Source organism: Pleurodeles waltl, chromosome 4_1 (genome assembly GCF_031143425.1).
Source record: "Pleurodeles waltl isolate 20211129_DDA chromosome 4_1, aPleWal1.hap1.20221129, whole genome shotgun sequence".
NCBI lineage: Eukaryota > Metazoa > Chordata > Amphibia > Caudata > Salamandridae > Pleurodeles > Pleurodeles waltl.
In genome coordinates this window covers 270,809,098-270,835,781 of record NC_090442.1, presented here as the reverse complement: position 1 = coordinate 270,835,781, position 26,684 = coordinate 270,809,098, and the positions used below count along the sequence as shown (strand labels likewise).

The window sequence follows — 26,684 nt, the reverse complement described above, 5'->3', positions numbered from 1 at the left end:
TTACATACTCCTGGAACTCTGCAGTCTGCAAGAAGACAAACTGATCTTTGACCTCTGTCTCTGAACACAGAGCAAATGTGACTAAATAAGAATAAGATTTAAAGGTGTCTTTATTGCCTCATCACTTTCTGAGTGAACAGAACACCTGTTTTTTGTCAACTCGCCAGAAGGGGCGAGTAGGTCCTAAAAATAGCTCAACCTGATACAAATGACTCACCATAACGAGTAGATTTTTCGAGGCCTTATGACATTTGAAAGAGAACCAACCAACACTGGTTCTGAGCTTTTCCACAGTGGATTCACATTTCCTTTCTAGATAATGTATATAAAAGAGTGAGACAAATCACTCTCACTTGGTTCTAGTCCCAAGTTATTTTTTGATGAAGAAACGGAGTGCTCTGCAAATTACTCAAAGCACTGATGTGTAGCCAGGCTGGTGTCTACCTTACAGCTAGGCTCCCAAGGGTGAGAGTACATCACATAAAGGTTAGCTTGTCTGCTGGAGGAGCTGAGTGTCTGCCTCAAGCACCTTGAAGCCTGTCTGTCGCATAATCCTGCCTAAGCCTGTTGTGAGTTGGGGACTCTAAATACAGGCACTTGACCATAGTAGGAGAATAAAGGATAAACGGGTTAAATGGGGTGTGGGGGCTCAGTGTTCAACACAACCCTATATGTTGTTTCCATTGAACCTTGAAGTATTTAGATGTACTGAATTAAGTACTTTCTTTTTGTAAAAAAGTTAAGCACTGTGTTGGATGTTACATTATACTGTATGTTGGTTTACTATTGCGTTCTGGGCTCTTGCCCCCTACCTGATACCTTCTTAAAAATTAAGTGACTGCTCACCCTTGCTATCCTGAGAGTCAACTGTGGAAAGGTTGGTACTTGGCCCAGTTTGCAGGGCCTTAGTAGGACGGATCCCACAATACCAGTTCCTAAACAATGCTGGTTGGCCACAGACTGTCTGCTAAAGAGTAGATCCTAGTAATTCATTTTTGTGTACATCCAAGTCCATTGTGTTGTTTTTTGATTCCTCTAGACTGGTCTTTCACCCATTTTTGCACGGGTGTTAAGCCTCTATTTGGAAGAAACAAGTGATGTGACATCACCACCATATGCAAATGAAAATGTAGGTACGAGACCCATTCCACAGTACTGGGATTTTTGGTTTGCCGTTCTTATACAAATTAACTAACAGGACATTTTCTGAGCTATCATAATTTACATCAAGTTTGATTTATGATTTATACAGCAAATATTTTCATGACTCGGCTCGTGCATGAGCTCTGAGATTCGAGCCAGACCTTTGGCTCGGCTCTCCCTGTTAATTTGTTGCCTTGCTCACCTCTAGTCCAAGCACATACACTAAGCTGAAACGTTCAGTCTTTTTTTTAAGGCCTCAAGACCTGATCATTAATACCCTTATATTGTATCTAAAAAACTGTTTACGTGGGAAAACAAACTCAACAGGTTTAGGCCAACAACACATCTCAGTGGTCATACTCTATGTTCCTATGAGTATACCTTACCACTGGTTAATATATATGCAAAAGATCTACAGAAGCGGTCCCACCTGGAAAGTGGACATTTACATGACAATTCATAATGCTTTCAATATAAATTTGAGGGAGACATACTCTCAATTCATATCCAAGAGACTGTTTCATTTAAGATTTAGTGGCCTTTTGCATATATATATGTATATATATATATATATATATAATTCACCAAATGGCCTCACGTGAATTGCGCGCTCTTGCTGCTGATGCTGATGACGGAGCTGGCGACCACAACTCCTATAATTGCTCACCAAAAATTAATCATCGCACTCCGGGAAGTTCCTCTATTTCAGCTTTTAATTATTTTGTGAATAGTGCTTCCACCACCTGTGTTGTTTTTTTTTGGGTGAGCAAATATATATATATATATATACATATACACACACACACAACAGTGGTTTAATACACACAAAAATATATAGACAAAACTGAAATGTGTCCATATTTCGAGCGAAAGTCGTGGTTGAGCATTCTTATTAATGTAAAATAATTCTGCATGCTCACAATCCACCAACGCTCCATCTCTCTATACATTTGACTGCTTGGGGCAGCAATTGATTTAAAGATGGTTGCTCTGCTCTGCTGTCTCGCTCTAATTTATTCAGCTCAGTAGGTTGCTAGGAGGGGTCACTTGTTGCAAATACGCTTTATAAAGACACTGGCACAGAGGTTAAATATGCTACAGATTAACACACGTAGCTCCACCCCCCCCCCCCCCCCCCCTAAAAATAACCAATTATTATTTCGCACCTCCCTGGTGATCTAAAGGAACCTTCTACTTTCGTCCAAATAAGGCGTCTTGGCCATTTTACTCTCATTAAGTGCCAACTGGAGTAAACCATAAATGACGGCACTAGGAGGCCGTGCTACATGTCCCCTCCGTCCCACCCATAATCGCCCTGTTTTGTAGAGAACTTCATAGCTCGTAAGTTATGCCATGAAAAGCTTAAGTTTTTTTCCAACCCTGGAAGCATGCTGGTGTTTGGACGGTTTGTTTTTACCTTAATGAATGCAAGATTACAAATCTTAGAATGCAACGAGAAGAAAAGGATGGCCGAATCAGCGACTGAAACCTGACATGGAACAACGCATGAGCACCTGAGCACTTATCTCTTCCTTGAGAAAGTCAAAAATTCTACTTTGCAATAACTCATCCGGCACTAGTCTTTGCATCAGTATACTTATAGTCGTATACTCTTTCCGGCAAAATCTACATGTATCACGATACAAAGAAAAAAACTGGCCCATCTACTTGTGCCGGTCGTCTAGCAGTTTAAGCCTTAAGAAACCCACAGAAAGGAACCACAAAATCCACCATTCTGAAACGCCTATGTTCATGCCTGCAGAGTTAAGATAACATAATCCTTCCGCGTTTTGAAGCAGGTCACGTCACCCTATCCAAAGTCAGTCTGTGTCGGCCGGCAAAGCCCTTTGCCCTGCTCGCGCACAACCTGAGACGGGAATCTCTGCCACCCTGCCTTCTATACCTCAGAACACTCGTATCCGCAAGCACTGTTAATCAACAAATAATCCATAATTTTTCTTGCGGTGACAACGCCTTTCAATGTTGCCTGTGCCAGCTTCAACAATACAGCTCGCTGCCAACTAAATTCATATGTTTACTGTTGGTGGCGGATGTAGCCTCACGCACGACGTAGATAAGGCGGACGTGACGTATTTAACACGTGTGTACCGTCGTTGCTATGGGTCCTTTCTCTAATCGGAACATGTCACTTTCGTGCTTCTAATGGGAAAGAGTGACCACTTCACCAGATCCCTGTCAGTTCCACCGCTGGCTACTGTGGAGTGACTGGACCACTGCTCCCCGCCCAAGCACAGCCACCTGGAGCAGCAGACATGGGCACTGTTCACGCTCGGGTAAGGGGGCTCTGCAATTTGGAGCTGCACGCTGTCAGTCCCTCGTGACCTTCCGGGACTGTTAGGTCGCAGCTCTAGAACATGGTCAAGGCCGGTTAAAAAGATCAGTTTGAATCTCATAAAAGTAAAGGTATAATATCGTCAAGCAGGTCAGAGTGTGTTTAAAACTGTTTCTTCTGACCTTAAAGCACTTCTCAAGTGAATAAAATGCACTGCTAAGCATTTCTTTTTATGCAAAATTTTTAACCAAGAATGAGACTTTGGGTCTTGTGGACGACATTGTAAATTAATTTTAGCGATTTTCCATATTGAGTCTTCATAGTTTTGCAGTGGTTGAAAACTGCCCACTGAGTATATTTTGAACAGGCGGATGAAAATCACTTAATTTTTGTCAGCGTATTTGTTTATAAAAAAGCTATTGATACACCAGGCTTGTGTTGGATACAGACGTGTTTGGCCTTAGTCGTTCAAGCACTCTTGAGCAGTGAAACAAACATAACAGTAATCCCCATAAGAGCTTATAATGACATTAGACATTCTTCATTTTTATTCCAAATTAATAAAATGCTATTACAGTGTGGGCAGGGACGTGGCTTCAGGGGGTGTTTGGGAATGTGACAAACCCCATATAAATATTTTTTTGGCTTGACATTTGAATGTGGGGGCCCGGAGTTGGGTCTGCTAGGTCTGTGTTGGTTTTTCCCATCATTCCGATTTCACAGAGAGGCTTTAACTTGTTCATTTTGTGAATCGGGAACTTAAATACATATAGTGAATCGTTTACCACAAAAGTAGTCGATCGACTCCCAGCTAAGTAATCCGTGAATTGATGCAAATTTACTACTTTTTAGAGATCTCAACAATTGGCAGTATTAAGCTTGAAAAGCTGCTCCAGTATCTTGTTTCCAGGCATACTAATGGCAATCAAACACCCTAGGATGAATGCTTGGAAATAGTACAACCATTGGAAGTATCTATTATTAGCATTCCAAACTATCACTTTTCGCCTACTGTACCACTCTAGACAATGGGCTTGATTTAGTATTTGGTGGAGGGAGTGAAGGTGAAGAGAGTGGTGGAGGACGTTAGATCAGCTCGCTTCCTTTACCCCACCTGCAAAATTCAGAAATGTCCACCAGCCCACAGACATCTCTATACATTGGCACTAACTGCTGTCATTGCATTTCTGGTCAGTGTTGTAAAAGTTTGACAGACGGCTGTCAAACTTTTCCAAAATTACTTATTTTTTTAAAAACAAACTCCTAAAGCAGGAGTTCGTTTTTTGAAGAAAAAAACCGAATGACTCCCATACCATGGGACTTATTTTCCATGGTGTCGGGTCATTTTTCTTTTTTCACTCTGCCTCACTTACAGTATACAGGTGGTGATAAGAGACAGTTTAAAAAAAGCCGCCATCCGACTGTCCCCTCGTCCACTCTACAGGGAGTGCAGAATTATTAGGCAAATGAGTATTTTGACCACATCATCCTCTTTATGCATGTTGTCTGACTCCAAGCTGTATAGGCTCGAAAGCCTACTACCAATTAAGCATATTAGGTGATGTGCATCTCTGTAATGAGAAGGGGTGTGGTCTAATGACATCAACACCCTATATCAGGTGTGCATAATTATTAGGCAACTTCCTTTCCTTTGGCAAAATGGGTCAAAAGAAGGACTTGACAGGCTCAGAAAAGTCAAAAATAGTGAGATATCTTGCAGAGGGATGCAGCACTCTTAAAATTGCAAAGCGTCTGAAGCGTGATCATCGAACAATCAAGCGTTTCATTCAAAATAGTCAACAGGGTCGCAAGAAGCGTGTGGAAAAACCAAGGCGCAAAATAACTGCCCATGAACTGAGAAAAGTCAAGCGTGCAGCTGCCACGATGCCACTTGCCACCAGTTTGGCCATATTTCAGAGCTGCAACATCACTGGAGTGCCCAAAAGCACAAGGTGTGCAATACTCAGAGACATGGCCAAGGTAAGAAAGGCTGAAAGACGACCACCACTGAACAAGACACACAAGCTGAAACGTCAAGACTGGGCCAAGAAATATCTCAAGACTGATTTTTCTAAGGTTTTATGGACTGATGAAATGAGAGTGAGTCTTGATGGGCCAGATGGATGGGCCCGTGGCTGGATTGGTAAAGGGCAGAGAGCTCCAGTCCGACTCAGACGCCAGCAAGGTGGAGGTGGAGTACTGGTTTGGGCTGGTATCATCAAAGATGAGCTTGTGGGGCCTTTTCGGGTTGAGGATGGAGTCAAGCTCAACTCCCAGTCCTACTGCCAGTTCCTGGAAGACACCTTCTTCAAGCAGTGGTACAGGAAGAAGTCTGCATCCTTCAAGAAAAACATAATTTTCATGCAGGACAATGCTCCATCACACGCGTCCAAGTACTCCACAGCGTGGCTGGCAAGAAAGGGTATAAAAGAAGGAAATCTAATGACATGGCCTCCTTGTTCACCTGATCTGAACCCCATTGAGAACCTGTGGTCCATCATCAAATGTGAGATTTACAAGGAGGGAAAACAGTACACCTCTCTGAACAGTGTCTGGGAGGCTGTGGTTGCTGCTGCACGCAATGTTGATGGTGAACAGATCAAAACACTGACAGAATCCATGGATGGCAGGCTTTTGAGTGTCCTTGCAAAGAAAGGTGGCTATATTGGTCACTGATTTGTTTTTGTTTTGTTTTTGAATGTCAGAAATGTATATTTGTGAATGTTGAGATGTTATATTGGTTTCACTGGTAATAATAAATAATTGAAATGGGTATATATTTTTTTTTGTTAAGTTGCCTAATAATTATGCACAGTAATAGTCACCTGCACACACAGCTATCCCCCTAACATAGCTAAAACTAAAAACAAACTAAAAACTACTTCAAAAAATATTCAGCTTTGATATTAATGAGTTTTTTGGGTTCATTGAGAACATGGTTGTTGTTCAATAATAAAATTAATCCTCAAAAATACAACTTGCCTAATAATTCTGCACTCCCTGTAAATAGGGCAGACTGTCAGACGGAAGTTTTACACCGACAGAGTACAATTTAATTCCATCAACATAAAAGTGTAGCCTGCCCAACTTGAAATCAGGACGGCCTAGTGGTTTAGTTCCAACCAAAATACCAACTATAGAAATATTTTACTTCTTTAAAAACATAAGTGACAAATTCTAAATTTACTCTTTACCATATCAATGTTATATAAAGGAATATACTGTGCTGAATAAAAATAATCATGCTATAGAGAATTACATTACGAACCCCCCACAAAAAAGCACTTGTACAACTCTTAAATCATCAAAACCTCCCTCACTGATTGCACGTCCCCATAAATGTTCACAACTGTCCGTATTCTCCATCTTCTGAAGACGCCCACCCTGGATCATGGTGACCGGTGACCTTGACAGCTAAAGTTCCATCATTCACCTATCTTTTTTTGGCAAAATCCTTGTTAAAACAGTCTACATCCATCTGCACCCACAAATCAATGCCAACCATGACTATCAATTAGATTTCAGATCTTGGTGCTGCACTGAGACATCCACCATAATTCTGCTTTCAGCACTGTCACCCATCCAACCCTCATCTGAGAATGTAAAATGCTGCCCTATACTTGTTCTCCTCTTTACTTTCCAACTGGCACCAGTCTGTGCAGTTAGATTCTGCAAGGCCCTAGAAGATTCCGTCACCTGCAGAGTACTCCAGCTCTCCATCTTATTTCCACCACCTTCAATCAATGCATGGTACCTCACAATATTGTACTCAGTAATGGGCGGATCAAAATTCACCTGCATTGCAATAGAACTCTGTGTTTGACACTCAAATTTACTTTCACTGGCTTAAATGCTGCCTCAAACTCATTGAATCCTTGATAGCCATCAGCTACCTGAAGCTCATTCAATCAAAGACTGAATTTGTCTTCTCTACGAGCAATAACAAAGATCAAGAATGCCAAACTTGCTCAACATTATGAATTTGGAAGGCTGCAACCACCAACGGACGAGCAAAGCAAAATCACCAGGCTTCACCATCGAAGCTGACTTCAAATAATGAATTGTAATGACAAACAAAACAGCTTGGTATCCGTTTTCCCTACTGAAAATTTTCTTCCTTATAACAACTTCGGAACTGCCATTTAAGTGTTCATACTCTTTCATTTAAATGGATGCAATGCCTAGCTCTAAAATACTCCCCAACACCTTTTTAGCCACCATGAAATGGATCCTACGAAGTTCAAAAGGCTCCATCAAAGGATTGAAGAAATTCTAACACATCTCCTCAGCATTAATGATACTTCATTGGCCCAACCACCAACCATACATTATCATCTGAATCACCAGTACTGGCACCAAAGCATATCTTGCTGAGATCCTATCCACCAGTGATGGACTAATCCCCACCCAGAGCCAGGACATCGCCAGAATGGAGATGAACTTATGAAAAGCAGGAGACAGAGATTCTCCACTTATGCCCCCAGGAACTGAAACAACATTGCAGTCAATTTTAAAAGTGCCAGACTTTTCACCAGTTGGATGAAAGTCAAGACCCACCTCTTAAAAAAATATTGCTTCTCAGCCCCTTAATCTTATTTACCCTCCCCACTCTCCTGAGTATTATGAGAAAACCTCTTTCACATTGCCTGTCCTCCTTAATCACTCATCATTGCTAGGTTCACGTTATCAAAATACATATACAAACATACGTTTGTGCATACATATATATGCAGTGATGAGAGCACATTGAGAACAATATCACCTATATCCACCTATGTTTTAAGGCATGCCACTGTATATGTTTTAGACCTGACAGCCTTAGGGAGGTCTTTCCCCCAACATTTTTCCTCCTTGCCTCACATTTTTGCTGATTTCTTTTGGTTGGCCTTAGGACCCTGAGCACTTTTTCCCTGTTGACCAGTGCTAAAGTGCATGTGCTCTCTTCCTAAACTTGGATTTATTGGTATATACCTAATTGGCATGATTAATTTACTTATAAGTCCCTAGTAAATGTGAAGTACTGTGCCCATGGCCTGTAAATTAAATCCTACTAGTGGGCCTGCAGCAGTGCTTCTGCCATTAACTTAAGTAGCACTTTAAAGCATGTCCCAGGCCTGCCATTGAAGTTGAATGCAGTGTTACACTGCCGTGTCGGCTTGGAATTTAAAACCCCTTGCCAAACCTTTTATTACGTATAATGTCATGTTTAGTACCAATGGAATTGTAATGATAAATCCTCTTTAATGGTAAAGTCGGATTTATTGTTACCATTTTGAAAATGGCACTTTTAGAAAGTTGGCATTTTTTTGCTCATAGCAGTCTGTGTCTGCAGCCTGTCTCCAGTACACATCTGGGGTGGAGTGACAGTTGGCCCTGTGCATTTCCTTTAAACAGCCACAAACAGAGGGACCGTTGGGAAGGATGGGGGTGGAGGAGCTAGCCACAGCCTTACTCTTACACCAGAATAGGCACCCCACATAAAAGACTGCAGACCCCCATGTGGTGAGTCTGGAGCCAGGGCAGGAAGGGAGGACCTCTGTGCACTTCAGAGCCCTTCTTTGAAGTCTCCCACACTTCAAAGGCACCACTGGGTATAAGAACTGGCCTTCAGATCCTACCAACTCAATACACTTCTGGACCTGTGGATACTCTTCCAGGAAGAAGGACTGCTGTTCTGCTACAAGGACTGCTACTCTGCTGGACTGTTGCACTGGAAGAGATGCTTTCCTGCTGTGCTGACCTGCTGCCCTCTCTGCCTGGGTGAGAAGGACCGGACCCACAATACTTGAACCCAGAACCAGAGTGACTCCAAAGGCTTATTGGCTTGCCTGCTGTTCTTCTGACGTCTCAGGGACACAAAAGATCTCCAACTCATCACTTACATCATCTGGGCTCTGCCATCTGTGAGTCTTGCCCTGTCAAGTGGTGCCAACCCAGTCCTAGGCCCTTGGAAATGGGCATAAAGTGCTGAACCAGTCCAAAATCTATGCATTGCCACCATTGGTCTGCTCGGAATTGGCGCATCTCCATTAACACTGACACATCGCTGCTGTTATGAGGATCAAGGACACCGCATCAATGACGCACACGGGGGATGCTGTGAGGATCCGGAACACCACATTTCCGAATAAGGAACTCATCGCCTCCATTCCTGACTCTGTGAGGAACAAAGCCGATACATCGCCTGCATCATTGGGATTGACGTCCACGCATCACCTCCTTTGCTCCTTGCATCTTGTTCTTGACTTCGACGCAACTCTGAACCAAGGTACTGTTTCAGCTGGTCAAGGCTGGTCCCATATGTGACCTGCACTCCATCGTGATCGGCCTGACTTTAAGATTTGACCCGGCCTTGTGCGACCAGAAAGCCCTGGTTGACTCTTTGTGCTTCTAAGCACTAAAACCAAATGTATTCTTTAAAAATTCATATCTCAATTTTCACTTATTATATTTTTGTTTTTTTTATCTTGTTTTGTTCATTAAATTAATCTCTGTTTTTCTAACCAGGTGTGGCATCTTTTTGTGTGGTGTTTTCACTTTTTTACTGTTTGAAATGTTGCACAAATAATTAATACATTGCCTCTTCAGTTAAGCCTGACTGCTCTCTGCCAAGCTACGAGGCAGTGAACACCGGTTAATTTAGGGTCTGGGCAGACTTACCCTCACTAGGATTGTGAATTTTCCTGCTTGGACAGGGTGCATACTTCTGCCAGCCAGAAACCCAGTTTCTAACAATATGCAATAACTGTCGCAACAGTTAGCGGTGTAGCAACACCTCCACTGTGCAGACACCAGATAGATAAAGAAAACGAGGCATAGTATTTGTTTGTATTAGCACCCTTTCTGTAGAAAATTTCCCTCTGTCCTTGGACCTCTTGACAACCACTTATCCTAAAGAAAGCATGATAAAATGTCTGTCTGATTTTCTTCTCTCTCTAATTCTTCCATCCTCCGTGCACTCGATTCTCCAAACATTTTGAGATTAAATTCAACCCCCAAGTGTGTAAAACCATAATTTGCAAGGGAAATCCCATTCATGATTCACAGAATCCGTAATGACAGGCTTTTGCCATTGCACAGAGTCCATGCTAGAAATTGTTTCAGCAAATGTTCTACCAGAGGTGTGTTTGGGTGCATTCCGAAGTCAGTCTGCCGGATAAACGCACAGCGTAATATGTATTGATCATAATTTTGTATTAAGTATTTCAACCTGACTGCTCTCTCAAATTTAGTCATGCCAGTGGGGAAAGGAAAAGCATATTCAGAATGAGAATGGGGAGAAAAACAAAATAGATGAGAGTATAATGGAAGGCAGGTACAATGAGGGGAAAACATTTCTTTGTGGCAGGGAAAAGAATAAACTGCTAATGTAAATGCTTTTTGCTCTGTTTTTCTTCATGCAAAAATATGCCCTGTATGTGATAATAGTTGGCATATGAATATTCTGGGCAGTCTGGTACAGTCCTACACGCTCTTTGACTGACCACTCCTAAAAATTGTGACGCTTTCTCCAAATGTAGATATGTAGGCATTGTGGTAGTATTTTTTTTGTCAGGTGCATTTGTAAATTGGGCCCTCAGCTTTTATTGTAGTAACTACTTTAACTCCAAGAAACCCTTGGTTATTTGAGCCCCACTATATGTAAAGCAATTTTTAGCCATATTTGTAAAAATGTCCCCAGTCATTACTTGTCATCTCTTGTACAAAAGAGTCCATGAACCCTCTTGGTTCATGGATATTGAGTCTGATTTCAGTTAGAATCACTGTTCTGTGCCCACGTCTGGACATCCTTGGACTATTATGAAAGCCTTCGTACATTTGTATTTGATTAACTGGGAGTGATAAGTCACACTTACAACAAATAAACAGAGCGTGATCAGAATGATTTGTTTAATGGCTGCTCTTAATGCTTGCTGCTGTTATGTAATGGTGAAAAATGCAAGAAAGAAATACTGTGTCCTTGTACTTGCCCTGAGCAGAATGAAAAGTTTGCAAGAGCAAGCACAGGGGCTTAATTTGAAAAGGTGAGGAAGAATAAGATAAGAAGGTTTGACAAATTTTCTTGAATTATTACAGAGCCTTGACCCTCTTCCAATGGGTGGGCCTGATTTTGGCTCAGATGATGATTCTGGACTGATCGAGGTGGAGCCTGAACCGAGACAAGAGGTTCTTGAAAACAAAGATGTGAGTCCATTTTCCCTTTTCTCAGCTATTTGTTAATTTCTGGAATAAATGCAGAATTTTATTTCTCATGTGGAGTTTTGCAATGTGCATAATAAGCCGGTTCAGATTTGCAAGCACAATTGATGGTGAGAGCCATGTGTAAGACATACACAATACAGTTGGTACTGGCCACTTAATAGTGCGTGGGAAATGTACAGTAATCAAGGAGATATAAAGATGGCCTGTCGTGTGCGTTTTATCAGGGGTGAAGCAAGAAGGTGTGTGTGTGTCTGTGCTTATGTGCATGTTTAATAAACAGTTGCTGAAGAGAACTTATTCCACAATAGTTCTTGGAACTTTGATTTAGTCATGTGAAGTAGATTTTTCCTTTAACTTGTGTCATTTATTTGACCGCTAGGTATGTTGCAGTTAACATATGTAATTTAATTTCACTCAAGTACTTTTCGGTGTGGCTTGACAGTACACCTGTCTGTCATAGCTTTTGTCCTTCCAAGAATTAAACACTGCTCACTTTCTGGTATTAGCTGTTTGCTGTAACATTCTAGGTCCTAGCCAATTCTTCTTTTGAAATGCATGAGAAGCATTGTTTTCAGTATGTTGTAGAAATTATTTGATAATGGAGAAGCAGACTAGAAAAGAACGCTTCTCCTCTAAAAGTGGCCATATTAGTCTTTTGGGAAAACAATACATAGGTCCCACGTTGCTCATTTCTCTTAGACTAACATTATAAACATTGTGCCTATATCAATTTAATCAATCATTCATTAACATATGCTTCAATTATTAACAAATAATATCATCAAGTGTGCAGATAACTGTACACCAGGCCACTCTTTAAAAAAAAATGCTTTTTCTATTTGTATGGTATAATGTTGACAAGCAAAAGATTGCAGAGCTCTTAATTATGAATATATTTATAGTTAAGCGTAACATCACTGGTACATCAAAAGTTGTTAATAAAATACATATTTGAGTAGGAATCCTCCAAATCTATCATATATTTCCAAAGTGAGTGGATCAACATACAATCTAAGATGTATCATCAACGTTTAAATCTTATAATTAGCCCTGTATTTAGTCAGAGGGTCTCATCCGCTCCAATGCCTTAATGACCTGTCATTAGAGGAAAGGGGACCCTTAGATCCACAGCGGAGTTTATTAGTCTAATAAGGGAACATGAATAGGTCATACCTCTGCCACATGGCTTAAGGCAACTATTGCATGATCTGAGTTTCAGAGTAGTCGGCCATCTTCCGAAACATTAGTTCATAATGCTTACTAAGATTTGAGATAGAAAATATATAAATAATGTTGTATCAGTATTTATACTTATTGCATCTGCAATATATACTATTATATTATTAAATTGGGGTTCAGCATAGTTTACCCACAGCACTTGTGTAAGTCTTCATCCAACTAATAAAAAACTCAGTGTAGTTCTATTATATGTGTAGCTGAGAGCTGTCTTCAATCCTGGGAGACAATGTTTTTGGCCCAGTTCGTTTCTTCTTTTGTTAATACATCTTATCTCTTGGGAATATGATTTTGCTGGCCAATTATAGATAGAAACTTTTCAAGTCTCTATTAAGATTTCAAATCATTTCTTCTTCCGCATTATTCAGCCACTCTATACGAGGAGGTAACATTTCACATGCAGATAATGTATTCTCTGAATTCCAGTTATGTGACTACTAGCCTCTGTCTCTGTAGTATCCCTAATCAGATTCTAATCAGTTGTCCCTTGTAGTGGTAAAATAATGTTTAGACCTAAAAAATGAGTGAGCATTAATGTATTCTTGTCTACCTGGTCTTCTGACTGCAGTCCAAAGAAAGTATAATTAGAAATCATGAAATTCTTTAATGACAATCCAGGGCAGCCCTTATTAGCTAGAATTACAACTTCAAAGTGGGAATTAATTTTTAGGCCCCTCAACTCACTCAGTTGTGAAAGCAGAGTAATGTAATGCTTTATATTGTTCCTGTAATGGTGCTAGAGCAATTGACCAGACTTCCTACAGGTCAGCATCTCTGTAGACATCTAGTAAATGTTAAGAAATTTTGCCATTAAAGTCTCCCATGGGTAAAAACCATTTTACAGGCTCCTTTTCAATTAAAGTGATAAGAAGTCAAGTCAAGAGTTGTCAGCAGCTTTTTGTTGTTCTTGGACCTAGAAGGGATATAGACATTAAATAATACTCAAGAGCATTTCTGTCTCAATGAGTTTAAATGGAAAGCACATGTTTTGCCCAATGTTTCTAGGGTGATATAAAAAGAAAACTCTGTAATTCCATGGCTAGATAATTCACTGTTCGTAAAAGAACTATACCCCACTTGCATTACCTTTCCTAAAGGATATGGCTGCTCTTTAAGTAACACTTATCTGAAGAGGATTTGCTGATAGTACAGGTTTCTTGAAGGCATATTATTGCTGTGTTGGAATGAATTAAACATTCTGACTTAATAAGCATCTGATAGTACCCCTCCCAATTTCCACGTTAAGATCAACATATTATTGTTAACATAGCTGGAAACTGGACTTACATAATTAGGTATGATTAAGTATACCTGCCAGCCAAGACCAGAAATTAGCTTCTTCTTGTACCTGCCCTGGGAATCATGCTCTAATTGATTAGAAATATTTATAGACTAATTCAGGGACCACGGTAGACTCCCCTGATTAGCTTGGGGAGGGGAGAGGAAGGAGTACAAAGCTAGATTTTGGTGATGTGAAGCATTTTGGATCAATTTTAATAGCATCATTTAAATACATCTTTCAGGCATGAATAGTTACAGGAATAATGAAAAATAAGATGCTGTGTTTCAGGACTGTAAAACGGACCAGCTTGGAACTGAACTCCGCCATGGATTCAGGTGGAAAAGTTCTCCTGTATTTCAACCATTTTAATATCTGCTAAATTTACCATGTTAAGGATTCCTAGGGAGGTGGGGTAGTATTATGTATCTATTTAAAGAAGATTGAGCTTCACTGAAAAGTTTGCCAGTTTTGACTATTGAAGAAATAGCCTTCTCATCTCTAGTAGTTGACGTAACAGCTTATGGAGTTTGATTTAATGTTTCATTTTTATCTAACTAACCTCTGGTTAGTAAGTGGTCCTTGCAGCTCCTAAATTCTACTGTTAAGAGGCTTAACTTGATTTCATCTACAGAGTCAATGGCTGAGGGTGCTGGATTCTGTTGCTGAAGAGTGTCTCATGAGTGGTGGTTGATGAAGCTGGGAATCTGATTGCCTCTGGCTCTTTTTTGATAATCTTCGCTTCTGTCATTTGATTTCCCCCTCCTTCGGTCTTTCATCTTGTTTGCTAGAGGCCTTTGGTTTTTCCTTAGCCTGCTTCCTAAAAGGTGCATTGCTAGGAAGGGTTTCTACTTGGAAAGAGGAAGGCCTATTCAAAAGTCTTGTTTATTTTTTCTGAATTAATTTTTTTAGTCAGTATGTATGATCGGGTGGGTCCTGATTTTTAGTTGCCAATAGTGGTGCCCTCTTACCCTTCCTTACTAATGGTCTAGCTTGGGTTGCTTTATTTACTGTTTTCTTATCCCTTTTTTGCGCCAAAACATAGAGCAGAGATCTTCAAACTGGGGGGCGGGCCCCCCTAGGGGGTTCTCAAGTAATCCCAGGGGGGGCACCAGACTGGCCAAAACAAGCATTAGACGGATAACAGGCCTTTGGGTTAAGCAGAAACATGTATTGCTTTTTAAAAAAAGGTAACAGTACTTAACTGCAATATTGAAATAGGTCTAGACGTATTTAAACATTGACATGTTTAAAAAATAATTGTAAAAAATTCTGAGGGGGGGGGCCCAATGATTTTTATTTTTCAACTAGGGGGCACGACATTAAAAATTTTGGAGACCACTGACATATAGTGTGTTTCTGATTGTCCCATACTTAACACCTGCATGCGAGCCCATAATATAACAGGCAAAATAGATGATAACACGTGGTCTGAATTTTAAGAAGTTTTTTCAACAGAACTAATATAGAGCCTAGGATTATGCTTAGGGCTTGTAACAAAATCAGAAAGATTCTCTTGTGATGGATTGAAAGAACCTACTTCAGAGAGGTTCTGTTTGAACTGCGGATTCTAACTGAGGGTACTGTTAAATAGATCCAGCATTGTTTTGGGACGACCCAGCTGTTACGATTGGATGTGGGTGTGCTATTTCTATTTCTGTGAGAGTAAATTCCAGCAATAAGAGGCTATGTGATTTTTGTGTCTGTGGTTGTTTTGCTTTACTGCTGATCGAGCCAAAATAGACACACTGAAAAGAGTCAAAAAGAATCCCTGGAATGCGCTTCTTAGTCTAAAGAAGACATTTATTAAATTACTCTGCAAGGATCATGAAGAAAGGTCAGTACAACCGATAAAATGTGCTAAACAATAAAGTGAGAACATTTACAAAGAACCTTCAATCTATAAACCGCAAATATATACATACCTATAAATAAATATAAAGGTATGTATATATTTGCTGTTTATAGATTGAAGGTTCTTTGTAAATGTTCTATATATATGTTTATAATGTGTCTATATATATATATATAATGCAAAGCAAATAATTAGTGAAAATTCATCACCCTGGGGCCCAGCTGCTTCTTCATCTTTCTCTCAGTAGCTTCAAGCCTTAGACTCAGAGACCGGCTGCGGAAGAGAAAGAGAGATCTGCCCTCATAGGGTGTCAGGCATTCAATGTCAAAATCCTGACCGAAGTCTCTAAATTTCCCACTGTCAATCCTCGGTTTCTTATGTACCTTAAGCAAGCCAGAGGGGAGAGTACTAGAAAACCTCCCCCCACCCCCCCCCCTGTTATTCAAAGCTACTTCAGGTCAGCTTTGAAAGAAACACATTGGAAATGGCCAAGTTCCCAAGGTGTCCCTCCCAAAACTAACCCGTTCCCTGCCGTACCATAAACATCATCCTAGTACATCCTTATCTAGCTGACTGACTGACTCTTCCACGTTATGTCCTAGCCCTTGGTGAAAAAGGACACGCAGAATAAAAACATGAACGAGAAAACACGTTGCATAACATGTTCCGTACGAAAAAATACCTGCACCTTTAACATGGCGATGAAGCTAAGGCTATGCTGAATACAAAATGGAGTCTGTAATTTGGGACCGCTAATGTGATGGTGGACAGTTAAGCCAAGTGCAAAGTGTTGTGACACGGAGTCAGTGGTCAAAGCACAAATATCACTACAGTGGCCCCTGGTAATTAGTTGAGAGTGATTTCAATATATACTTGCCTACTCTTTTCTGAGGAGCACCTTGCTCCTGTACTTAATCTTTAGATTGAGCATCTGAGTTCTCTATAAGTTGTGTACTGGCAGCTATTTGGGTTATCCTCAGTACCCTCAGGCTGGGAATCAAAGTTGGGATTGGTGGTAGTCCCTCAAGAGATTCCTCATGCATGGATTTCTTCTAGATGCTTCTGGACATGGCTTGGTGCAGTTCTCTTAGAAACAATAGTTGTGGTGCACAGCGTTTTACTATTCCTCATTGAGTCTTTTCTGATCTTCATACTCCTGTTTTGGGTTCTAATTTTTTCTCAGGACTCCTCTTGGTTAAAGAATGTGTGAGGGAGTTACTTTTTTCTTCTTCTAACAAACTTTATGAAATGCAGTGTGCAAGTCTCTGGGAGGCTAATGTGTCAGCAAAGAAAGCCAAGGACGAATGCTACAACATAAAAGCAGGAAAATCAAAAGGAACATATGGTGGCAACAGTACATGGATTTATTTAGCTTTTCCAGGACTTTCTCACTGAACACGGCAGCGTTATCACGCGCTGCGATTTATTACACATACCGCTGTTTCCTGACTCACGGATCCTGGGGTAGTACGGACTGGGTCTACTTAGGCCGTTGCCATAGTGTTTATCCTTTACTACGGATACACTCTACGGGATAGTCCCTCTGCTTTGGAAGAGCATTTTTTCCTGTAAGATAAGGGACCCGTTTTTACTTTGATGGACTACTCATCGGTTTTTCTGATATAGAATCACTTTTGGAGTATTAACAGAAATATTGTGGTTACCCAAATGGTAGTCCTTGAGCCTTGAAGAAGTCTGTGAGGACAAAACATGTGTTGGCTGTTACCGAACTCTCATATACCTGTTCTAACATATGGACTTCAATATCTCTGTGTATCTATTCGATTTTTCATTACTAAGGATTAAAGTTTCTTCTGCAAATTTATTCATCTTGGACTTATCACTTTGGAGTGCCCTGGTTGCTCTCTTTGTCTTGCAGCTTTTCCAGGACTGTTATGTGCTCATCTTTCAATATAGCAGAGCTCTCTGCAGTCTCCCCAGTTACGTTAGTAGCTACACTCAGATTTCATTATAGACATTTGAATCTAATTTGCAGTGGGAAGTTGCACATTACTAAGCATAAACAGAATAAATGTGAAGAACTTTTCAGTAGCAGAGCAGTATGTATCTAACTGATTCCTTAGGGCGGGCCGGCTCTAGGACTTTTGTGCCCTCTGGCCACCACCCACACTAACCCCACCATACTTTTTAATGGGATAATGTAGAAAGGTGTAGCTTGTAAGATGCTTAAGAGAGAAACCAAAGTCCAATGTCCTAATAATGCAGGAACAAAGTAGGATTAGCTGTTACCTGCTGCATTCACTGGGTGTAAACAGTGTAGCAATGCAGGTTGCAGCAAGCCAAGATCCACTCCGTGTGCTCCCTACTCGGCTCACCTCTCACTCCACAGTCATGTGTGCTGGTCTAGCAGCTGGATGGACCAACCGCCACTTTATCACTGGGAAGCTCCAAAAGGCTATCTATGTATAGAAGAGGAGAGTGTGTGCGCGCCTGAATGCATGATTACTAGCAAGCAGCACACACCTTCCATTGGTTGAGGTTTGTTAATATTCATTTTGTACCAGAAGAACAAAATGAACAGCTGCCTTCCAGTACCTGCCTCTAAACCAGCCTGAGGAAGCACAACTGCGAATCCATTAGTGGCTTTGTCACATAGGGACAGTCCTAGGGGTGGGCTTGTGAGGCTTCAGCAAAAGATAAGGGTGATGGAGGAGCTCACACATTTTGAAGGAGCCCATTCAGGCAAGTGAAAATATTGGGCCAGATGTATGACATTTTTTTGCACTCGCAAACGGTGCGAATCGCAAAATTCGTCCGTTTGCGAGTGCAAAAACGTGGCCTGCGATGCATGAAAGGCATTCGCAGACCACAAATAAGAAATCGCAAAAATTGCGATTTCTTGCGTTGCGACCTGGTTTTGCGAGTCGCAATTTGCGATTCGCAAAATCCAAATCGCAAGGAGATGCTGCAAAAAATTGCAAATTGTGATTTTTCGCAGAATGGCATTTTGCACATGCAAAATACCATTAAAAGAAACCAGGTGGTAACCTGGTGCAAAATTTAAAAATGCATTTAAAATGCATTTCTAGATTGTACATGTAAAGCACACATGCCCTTTTGGCATGTGTGCACCTTACATGTCCCCAAAAATGTTTATGGGGTGCAGCAGAGGGGGTCTTAGGCCCCCAGGACCCTGGGGTTTTGCATTTCCAAAATTGCGATTTCTGGTTCAGAAATCGCAATTCTGGAAATTCAAAAAATTTGCAGATATGGGCCAACAGGCCCATAGCTGCGAATGGGGCCGGTATCTCAATTTGCGATTCGGTAATAGCGTTTGCGATTTTTAAGAAATCGCTATTACCGATTCGCAAATGTGATAAATGGCACTTTGCGATTCGGAAATAGTGATTTCTTAAAAATCGCTATTTCCGAATCGCAAAGGGCCGGGATGATACATCTGGCCCATTGTCATTTCCCTGCACTCGTGCAACCTTCTAAGAGCTGCTGCCCAGATGGTAGGAAGAGTAATGGCACTACTGGTGACTAGATAAGACCTTCATTGCCTCCCTTCATGAGACTACCTGAGCTCTTGACAGCCTAGCTAGATCACAGGACATAGAACTCAACAGGGCACTTTTTTTCATAGCCCATAACAGGTAATCCAAAGTCTCACCAAGACATGGATGCAGATATTAGAGAGCACTAGATAGAGAGAAAGAGGATAAGAAATTAAAAGTGCAAGAAATCCACAAGTGTTAAAACGTGTCTTGCTAAATGTATTTGGGATGGCATTGTTTGCCTTATGATTTTTGGAGATAAGTGATACAGGACCAATGCAACATGTAGAACAGTAGGGTAGAAATGAGTGTGCACTGTATATTTCACAAATAGTACTGGCAAACGTACTCTACTCCCAGTGTGGCCAGATTCAGCCCTGGCAAAGAGTTTGAAACTAGCCCAACTCTGCAGGGGGCCATGACTAGAATGACTAGAATGTGGAAACTGTGGAATGGTTGGGTTGTAACAGCCCATATTACACTAAAAGAAGCCCCCTGGTCTGCACACCACAGGAGAAATGTCAGAGTGGAACAGTACTGATATCTATTATACAAATCAAAAAACTTAAACTGGTTTGGACTTTTACTTGCGTGGGCCCTGTGGTTGACATAGTTTTAAATTGTTGCTTGACATCTTCAGACATGACGGTAAAATTGACCTGTTTTCCTGTTTTGTTTTGTCATGAATTTTCACTTTTTGTCATGAATTTTTTGTCACTGCCCAGAATCTGCCTACATAGCCTCTCACGCCCTCCTACACCTACGCTGTGATAAACATACAAGCACAAGTTAGAGGAGCATAGCAACCACTAGCAGCTCACAACCTAGCGAGCCTGGGGGTCCGCCTCCATACTTGAATACAATGAGGGCTTGAGCATGGCCAGCTATTTTCGCCAGAAGAGGAAAGAGTAGCAGATGCTGCTTTGCTGCTTGCCATGTCACACCCTTACAGCCTCTCATTGACCACTTCTCAGTGCCATTGTAGCTTTACTTCTTTTTCGTTTGTTGTATGTGCCATCCTTCGTATTATATTACTTTTCGGGAAACAGCAGTCTTAGTAATATAAGTATGGCCTCATTTATTGCATATTTTTGAAAGTATATCACTTTTATTTTGCAGTGCCATTTTAATAAATTGCAGCTGAGCATGTTCTAGTCTCAGGACACTTAGCAACAGCCTGTGGGAATGCAGGCTTTTGTTGCTCACTTTCAGGCTACTTAGCAAATATTTCAGTTCATGATTCTGAGTTATTTGTTGTCTGAGGCAATGTTCCATAGGTTTATGGTTATTTGACTCTGTTTAAACTGACTCCAGTAATGTGGATTTTGATGCATGTTAGAAATCGGGTCTCTAGTTGGCAGAGGTATACGCCCTTGTCCAAGTAGGGACCACAATCCTTGTCAGGGTAAGTCACAACTGCAGGAACCTGGTCTGGGGTGTGGTGAGCACCTATGATGTTATCATCTTATACCAGGTCCAGATATCCCCTATTAGTGAGGTGTAGGCAGTGTCTAGGAAACCAGAGGTAGCTGTGAATGAGCAGCCAAGGCTTATCTAGGAGACATGCAAAAGCTCATGCAATACCACTACAGTCAAACAGCACTTACACACATGAAAGAACCACACAGTGTTGCAAAATAAAGGTACTTTATTATAGTAACACAAATACTAAAATACTGTATAGGCAATACCCCAACTGGTAGTAAATAAACACACTATTATATACACATTAGCAATCAGTAAATGTCATAGAAAGCAATAGGAATTGGTAAATGCAATAGCAAATAGTAAGGGCCTTGAGGGGAGGGTCAAACCATATACTAAAAAAAGTGGATTGTAAAAGGCAGTCCCCCACCCAAGGAAGTGGAATAAGTAGAGGGGAGCTGGAGGAACAAGGAACCCCAAGAGGTTAGTACCAGAGTGACCCCTAGCGATCAGGAGAGCATAGGTAAGTACGTGATTTTACCCAAAACCAACACGAGGACTTTGGAAAAGGATTTTGCAAGACCTAGACAAGACTGGAAGAACCAAAAGGTGGATCCTGACAGAAGAGGTCCTGCAAAGGGAGGGGACCAAGTCCAGTTTGAATTGGAGTGTTCGTTTGTGGCAGGAGCCACTACCCACCCTTCCATGGATTCAGGACCAGGTCGACAGTGGACGAAAACGGTCAGCACTGCAGCACAGGAGCAGAAGAAGAGTTCCAGAAATTATGTCCCACATCGGCGGGTGTGATGCAGTCGGTCAGTGGTGTTGAATAACCACCAACAAGCTTTGGCAAATACAAGATTCAGAGAAGAAGGTTTTGCAAGGCTGAAGTGGACCAGCAAGGCTCCGGGGACTCGAAGCTCAGCAGCTGGGAGAGTCACAAGAAGAGGAGGTAGCCCCCACACGCAACCCATGGGGATCAGGCACAGGAGTCGCAGTGGCGCCCACTCAGCACACATGAAGAAGTGTCCCACATCGCTGGAGCAGCAGGCAGGCGACTGTGCATTGCAGGAAGGATTGCTGGGGGCCGGGGCTACACAGAGCCTGAAGATCCCACAGAGGAGGAACAGACAAGCCTTGGTAGCTGCAAGAGTCGCAGTGCACATGGGTTCTGTCCTGTAAGGAGAGGCAAGGGCTTACCATCTCCCTAGTTGAATAGCTGGTAGAGAGGACCAAGGGCACCACTCCAGACCACTACCTGTGATGCAGGATCCACTCAGCTCTGGAGGAGAGAAGATCTACACATCCAGTCATCATTGCAGTTGATGCCTGCGGATACAGGGAAGTGACTTTCCCTCCAAGGGAGACTTGTCGCCCTCAGAGGATACACAGCTGGGGAAATGTTGCTGTTGCTGGAAGGAGCCAGAGAAACAACAGAGCAGAGTTGTCACTGAAGTTGCAGATTGTCAGTTCCTAGAGGGTCCAGTTGCACTCCCAGTGGCCAGAAGGAGTCCTGCTGGAATCTTGGGCGTCGAATCTGAGGACCCACCCAAGAGGGAGACCCTAAATAGCCCAAGAAGGGGGATTGATCACCTAGCAGCGTGACCACCTATCAGGAGGGGGCTGTGACGCCACCTACATGAGCTGGCCACTCAGATGCTCCCAGGGGCCTCTGCCCACCTTGGATTCAAGGTGGCAGAATTGAGTAGCCACCTGGAAGAGCTCAGGGGACCACCCCTAGGGTGGTGATGTACGGGGGAGTGGTCACTTCCCTTTCCTTTGTCCAGTTTTGAGCCAGAGCAGGGACTGGGAGTCCCTGGACTGGTGCAAACCGGTTTATCCAAGGACGGCACCAAATGTGCCCTTCAAAGCATACCAGTGGCTTGGGGCGGCTGCCCCTCCCAAGCCATGGCATGCCTGTTTCCAAGGGAGACGGTGTTGCATTCCTCTGCCTGAACCGGTCAAGCAGCAGGATGGCTGAAACTTGTCTGAGGGGTGGCAGCAGCACGGGCTGCCAGAAAACCCCAGAAGACTGGTGGGAGCAATTCTGGGGGAGCTCTAAGGAGCCCCTAGAGTGCATGGAATCATACAACCAGTACTGGCAACAGCATTGGGGTATGATTCTGACATGTTTGATATCAAACCTGCTCAGGCTTGGAATTACTATTATGTAACTGGACACAGGTGTCCTGTACACAGCTAAAGTGGCTTCCCCACACTTATGAAGTCCAGTGTAATGGAGCTGGAGTTCATAGGGGCACCTCTGCTCATGCAGGGGTGCCCTCACCCAGGTACCTGCACCCTTCCCTCTGGGCTAGGAGGGACTGCCATAGGGGTGGCTTAAGTTGACCTGCAGAGAAAGGGGTGCTTGCATCTTTTCACACAGGCTATAATGGCAGGCCTGCAGACACATTTTGCATGGGCTCTCGTGGGTGGCATAATACATGCTGCAGCCCAATTATACCAATTGTGGGGTGTGCAAAGCCCTAAGCAACCAAATTTAGAGGGAGAGAGCACAGGCACCGGGGTCCTGGTTATCACGACCCCAGTGAACACAGTCAAAACACACTGACAGCAGGCAAAAAGTGGGGTTGACCATGCCAAAAGAGGGTACTTTCCTACAACAACATAATTCAAAATATCCTGTGTTTACCCTCTGGTAGCTTGGCACAAATCAGGTAGGATTAACTTAAAAGGCAATGTGTAAAGTATTTGTGCAATAACTCATGCATTATCACAGTGAAGTCATCACATAAAGTACTCCTCACCAGGTTAGGAAAATAGAAAATATTTATCTGAATAAAATAAGACCAAAACAACAAAAATCTAATATTTACATATAAAGACATCACTTTTTAAAGGTTTAAATTAGTCTTTTTAACACACAGTGCCTGGAATGCGTAAAGAATAATGATGCACAGGGGGCCCGTAGGAGGAGATGCGCAGAAAAATAAGGTGCTGCATCAGATTTTCTGGTGCGGTACAGATGATGCATCATTTCTTTCCACGCTGCAGGGTGATGCGTCAATTTCCAGGAGCGCAGCATTGGTTTCTCACTGAGATGCGGGTATATTTTGATGGCCGGGGCAATGCGTTGAAAATCCGTGACGCACTGGTAAGAAGGAGCAGGCACTGTGTCGATCCAGTAGGCGGTGCGTCGATTTTTCAGCCTCGAGGCAGGCTCTGCATTGGCTTCTGCAGGTGTTGTGTCGTTTTTCTGACACACTGGGATTTTCTACTCGTTGGTGAAGTCTTTGTGGCCCTGAGATTTCAGCATATGAGGCAAGCTCAATCCAAGCCCTTGTAGAGCACTTGTGCTGAAGGCAGAGTCCTTCCAGCAGAGTCAGAGGCCAGCAGCCTACAGTCCTTCTCAGCAAAGCAGCCCAGATGAGTACTTTGGGCAGCCCGGGAGTCCCTCTGACAGAGTCCAGGTGAAGATCTAGAAGTGTCTGAGTTGGTGGGGTCAGAGGCCCAGTATATATACCCAAAAATGCCTTTGAAGTGGGGAAAACTTCAAAGAGTTGTTTTGAAGTGCACAAGTTCCCCTTTCAGCCCAATTCTATCTGCCAGGATCCCTGTGGAGGGTTATCAGCCCTTTGTGTGAAGGCAGGCCACTGGCCTTTTAAGTTTAAGAGAGAGCCCCTCCACCCTTCCTGCCCGGGAAGACCCATTCAGTATGCAGATGTTGCTGAGTGTCCTGTGTTTATGGCTGTCTGGGTGGAATGCACCTCATCTCTTGCCAAATCCCTCCCTCCATCACAGCAGCCCGCAATCTCAATGCATGAATCACCGAATGCGCCGACACTCTAGCCCCGTCAGGCGGACATCGGCCAAACGCATACCTAAGAAAGCCAGCTGGTTCACCACCGAACTCCAAGAATCAAAGCGCACCCAAAGACATTTAGAGATAAAATGGAGGAACAGCCAAACTAGGGAAGACCTCACCTCCTTCAGTTCAGAGCAGCAACCGCCACCCACTGCTGAAAAATCAAGAACACAAGGAAGGACGCACTCTGGGAGCTCATCAACTCCTCCACACACAAATCTAAGGAACTCTTCTCAGTCATCAACGAGTTCACATATCCCCCCCCCTGAAGCCACCAGCATGCCCCCATCACAGGACCTCTGCGACAAACCAGCCACCTTTTTCCACCACAAGATCCAGGACATCTACGACCGCTTCCTCCTGGAAAATTCTAGTACCGGAACCTGTGACTGACACCCTCCCCTCCCCTGAACCGTCCTAGACCATCCACAGAGGGTCCACGCTCACCACAGAGGAAAGATTCAGCATCATGAACGGCACTCACTCCAGAGCCCCCACGGACCCTTTCCCACACCACATATACATCAGAGTCAGCGCATCTATCGCCCCGAGCTCCGGAACACAGTGAACTGCCCCATCAACACTGGCACCTTCCCAGAGGACTGGAAACACGCTGAAATACGCCCTCTCCTGAAGAAACCTTCACCCAGCCCATCAGAACTAAAGAATTTCCAGCCCATCTCGCTGCTACCCTTCCCAGCCAAAGTACTGGAGAAAGCAATCCACGCACAACTACGGAATTTCATTGAGGCCAACAACTCCATGGACAGCTCCCAGTCCGGCTTCCGCACCAACCACAGAACGGATACAGCCCTCCTGGCAGCCACTGATGACATCCAATTACTCCTGGACTGCGGCCACACCGCATCGCTCATACTCCATGATCTCTCAGCAGCCTTCGACATGGTCTCCCACAACACTCTACGCACCAGGCTCCACGACATACAGATTTGTGGAAGAGCCTGGGAATGGATGCACTCTTTCCTTTCCGGGAGGACGCAGAGGGTCAGACTCCCTTCCTACACTTCCAGACCAACAAGTCAACTGCAGAGTCCCCCCCAAGGATCCTCACTGAGTATCACACTGTTCAATGTGTACATGGATCCTCTCGCAGCCATTATCAGAAGTCACGGTATGAACATCACGTCATATGCCGATGACACACTACTCATCATTTCCCTCACCAAAGACCTGGACACGGCCAAAAGGAACTTCCACTCGGGAATGGAAGCCGTCGCCACCTGGATGAGAGAAAGCTGCCTCAAGTTCAACTCCGACAAGAATGAGGTCATCGTCTTCGGAAATGCCACCTCAGCTTGGGAAGACTGCTGGTGGCCAACATCCCTCAGCGCCTCCCCCCCCCTGCACTGACTGAGCACGCCCGCAACCTAGGCATCATCCTCAACACCTCCCTATCCATGACCTGCCAGGTAAACTCAGTCACCTCAGTCACTCTGCAAACTTTGGAAGATCTTCAGATGGATCCCAGTAGACTGTCACCCAAGCCTTAGTCACAAGCAAACTCGACTATGGCAGTGCCCTCTATGCCAGCACCTCGACTAGAAACATCTCATTCAGTACGCCACCGCCAGACTCATCCTGGACCTCCCATGCAGAGAACACATCTCCCAACACCTAAGGACCCTCCAAGGCTGCCTGTCGAGAAACAAATCGCCTTCAAGCTACTCACCCACATGTACCTGGCCATACACAACGCAGGACCAGCCTACCCGAACCACCGCGTCTCCTTCCACACCCTGCCAGGTCCCTTCGCTCCTCCCAGATGGCCCTGGCCACCATCCCTCACATCTGCAGAACCACTGCCGGAGGACGATTCTTCACCTACATCGCGGCAAAGCGCTAGAACAACTTCCCCCTGCACCTCAGACAAAGCCAGTCGCTCACCA

The 26,684-nt window shown here is 43.2% G+C and overlaps 1 protein-coding gene across 1 annotated transcript in view; it reads left to right on the top strand.

The window, feature by feature from the left end:
* Positions 1–3,256: 3,256 nt before the first annotated feature.
* SAMM50 (SAMM50 sorting and assembly machinery component) overlaps positions 3,257–26,684 on the top strand; it is a 175,022-nt gene continuing 151,594 nt past the window's right edge. Inside the window, exons 1-2 of the mRNA XM_069228288.1 lie at positions 3,257–3,437; positions 11,513–11,620. Coding sequence (XP_069084389.1) covers positions 3,417–3,437; positions 11,513–11,620 — 129 coding nt within the window. The 5' untranslated portion in view covers positions 3,257–3,416. The remainder of the gene's footprint in view (positions 3,438–11,512; positions 11,621–26,684) is intronic.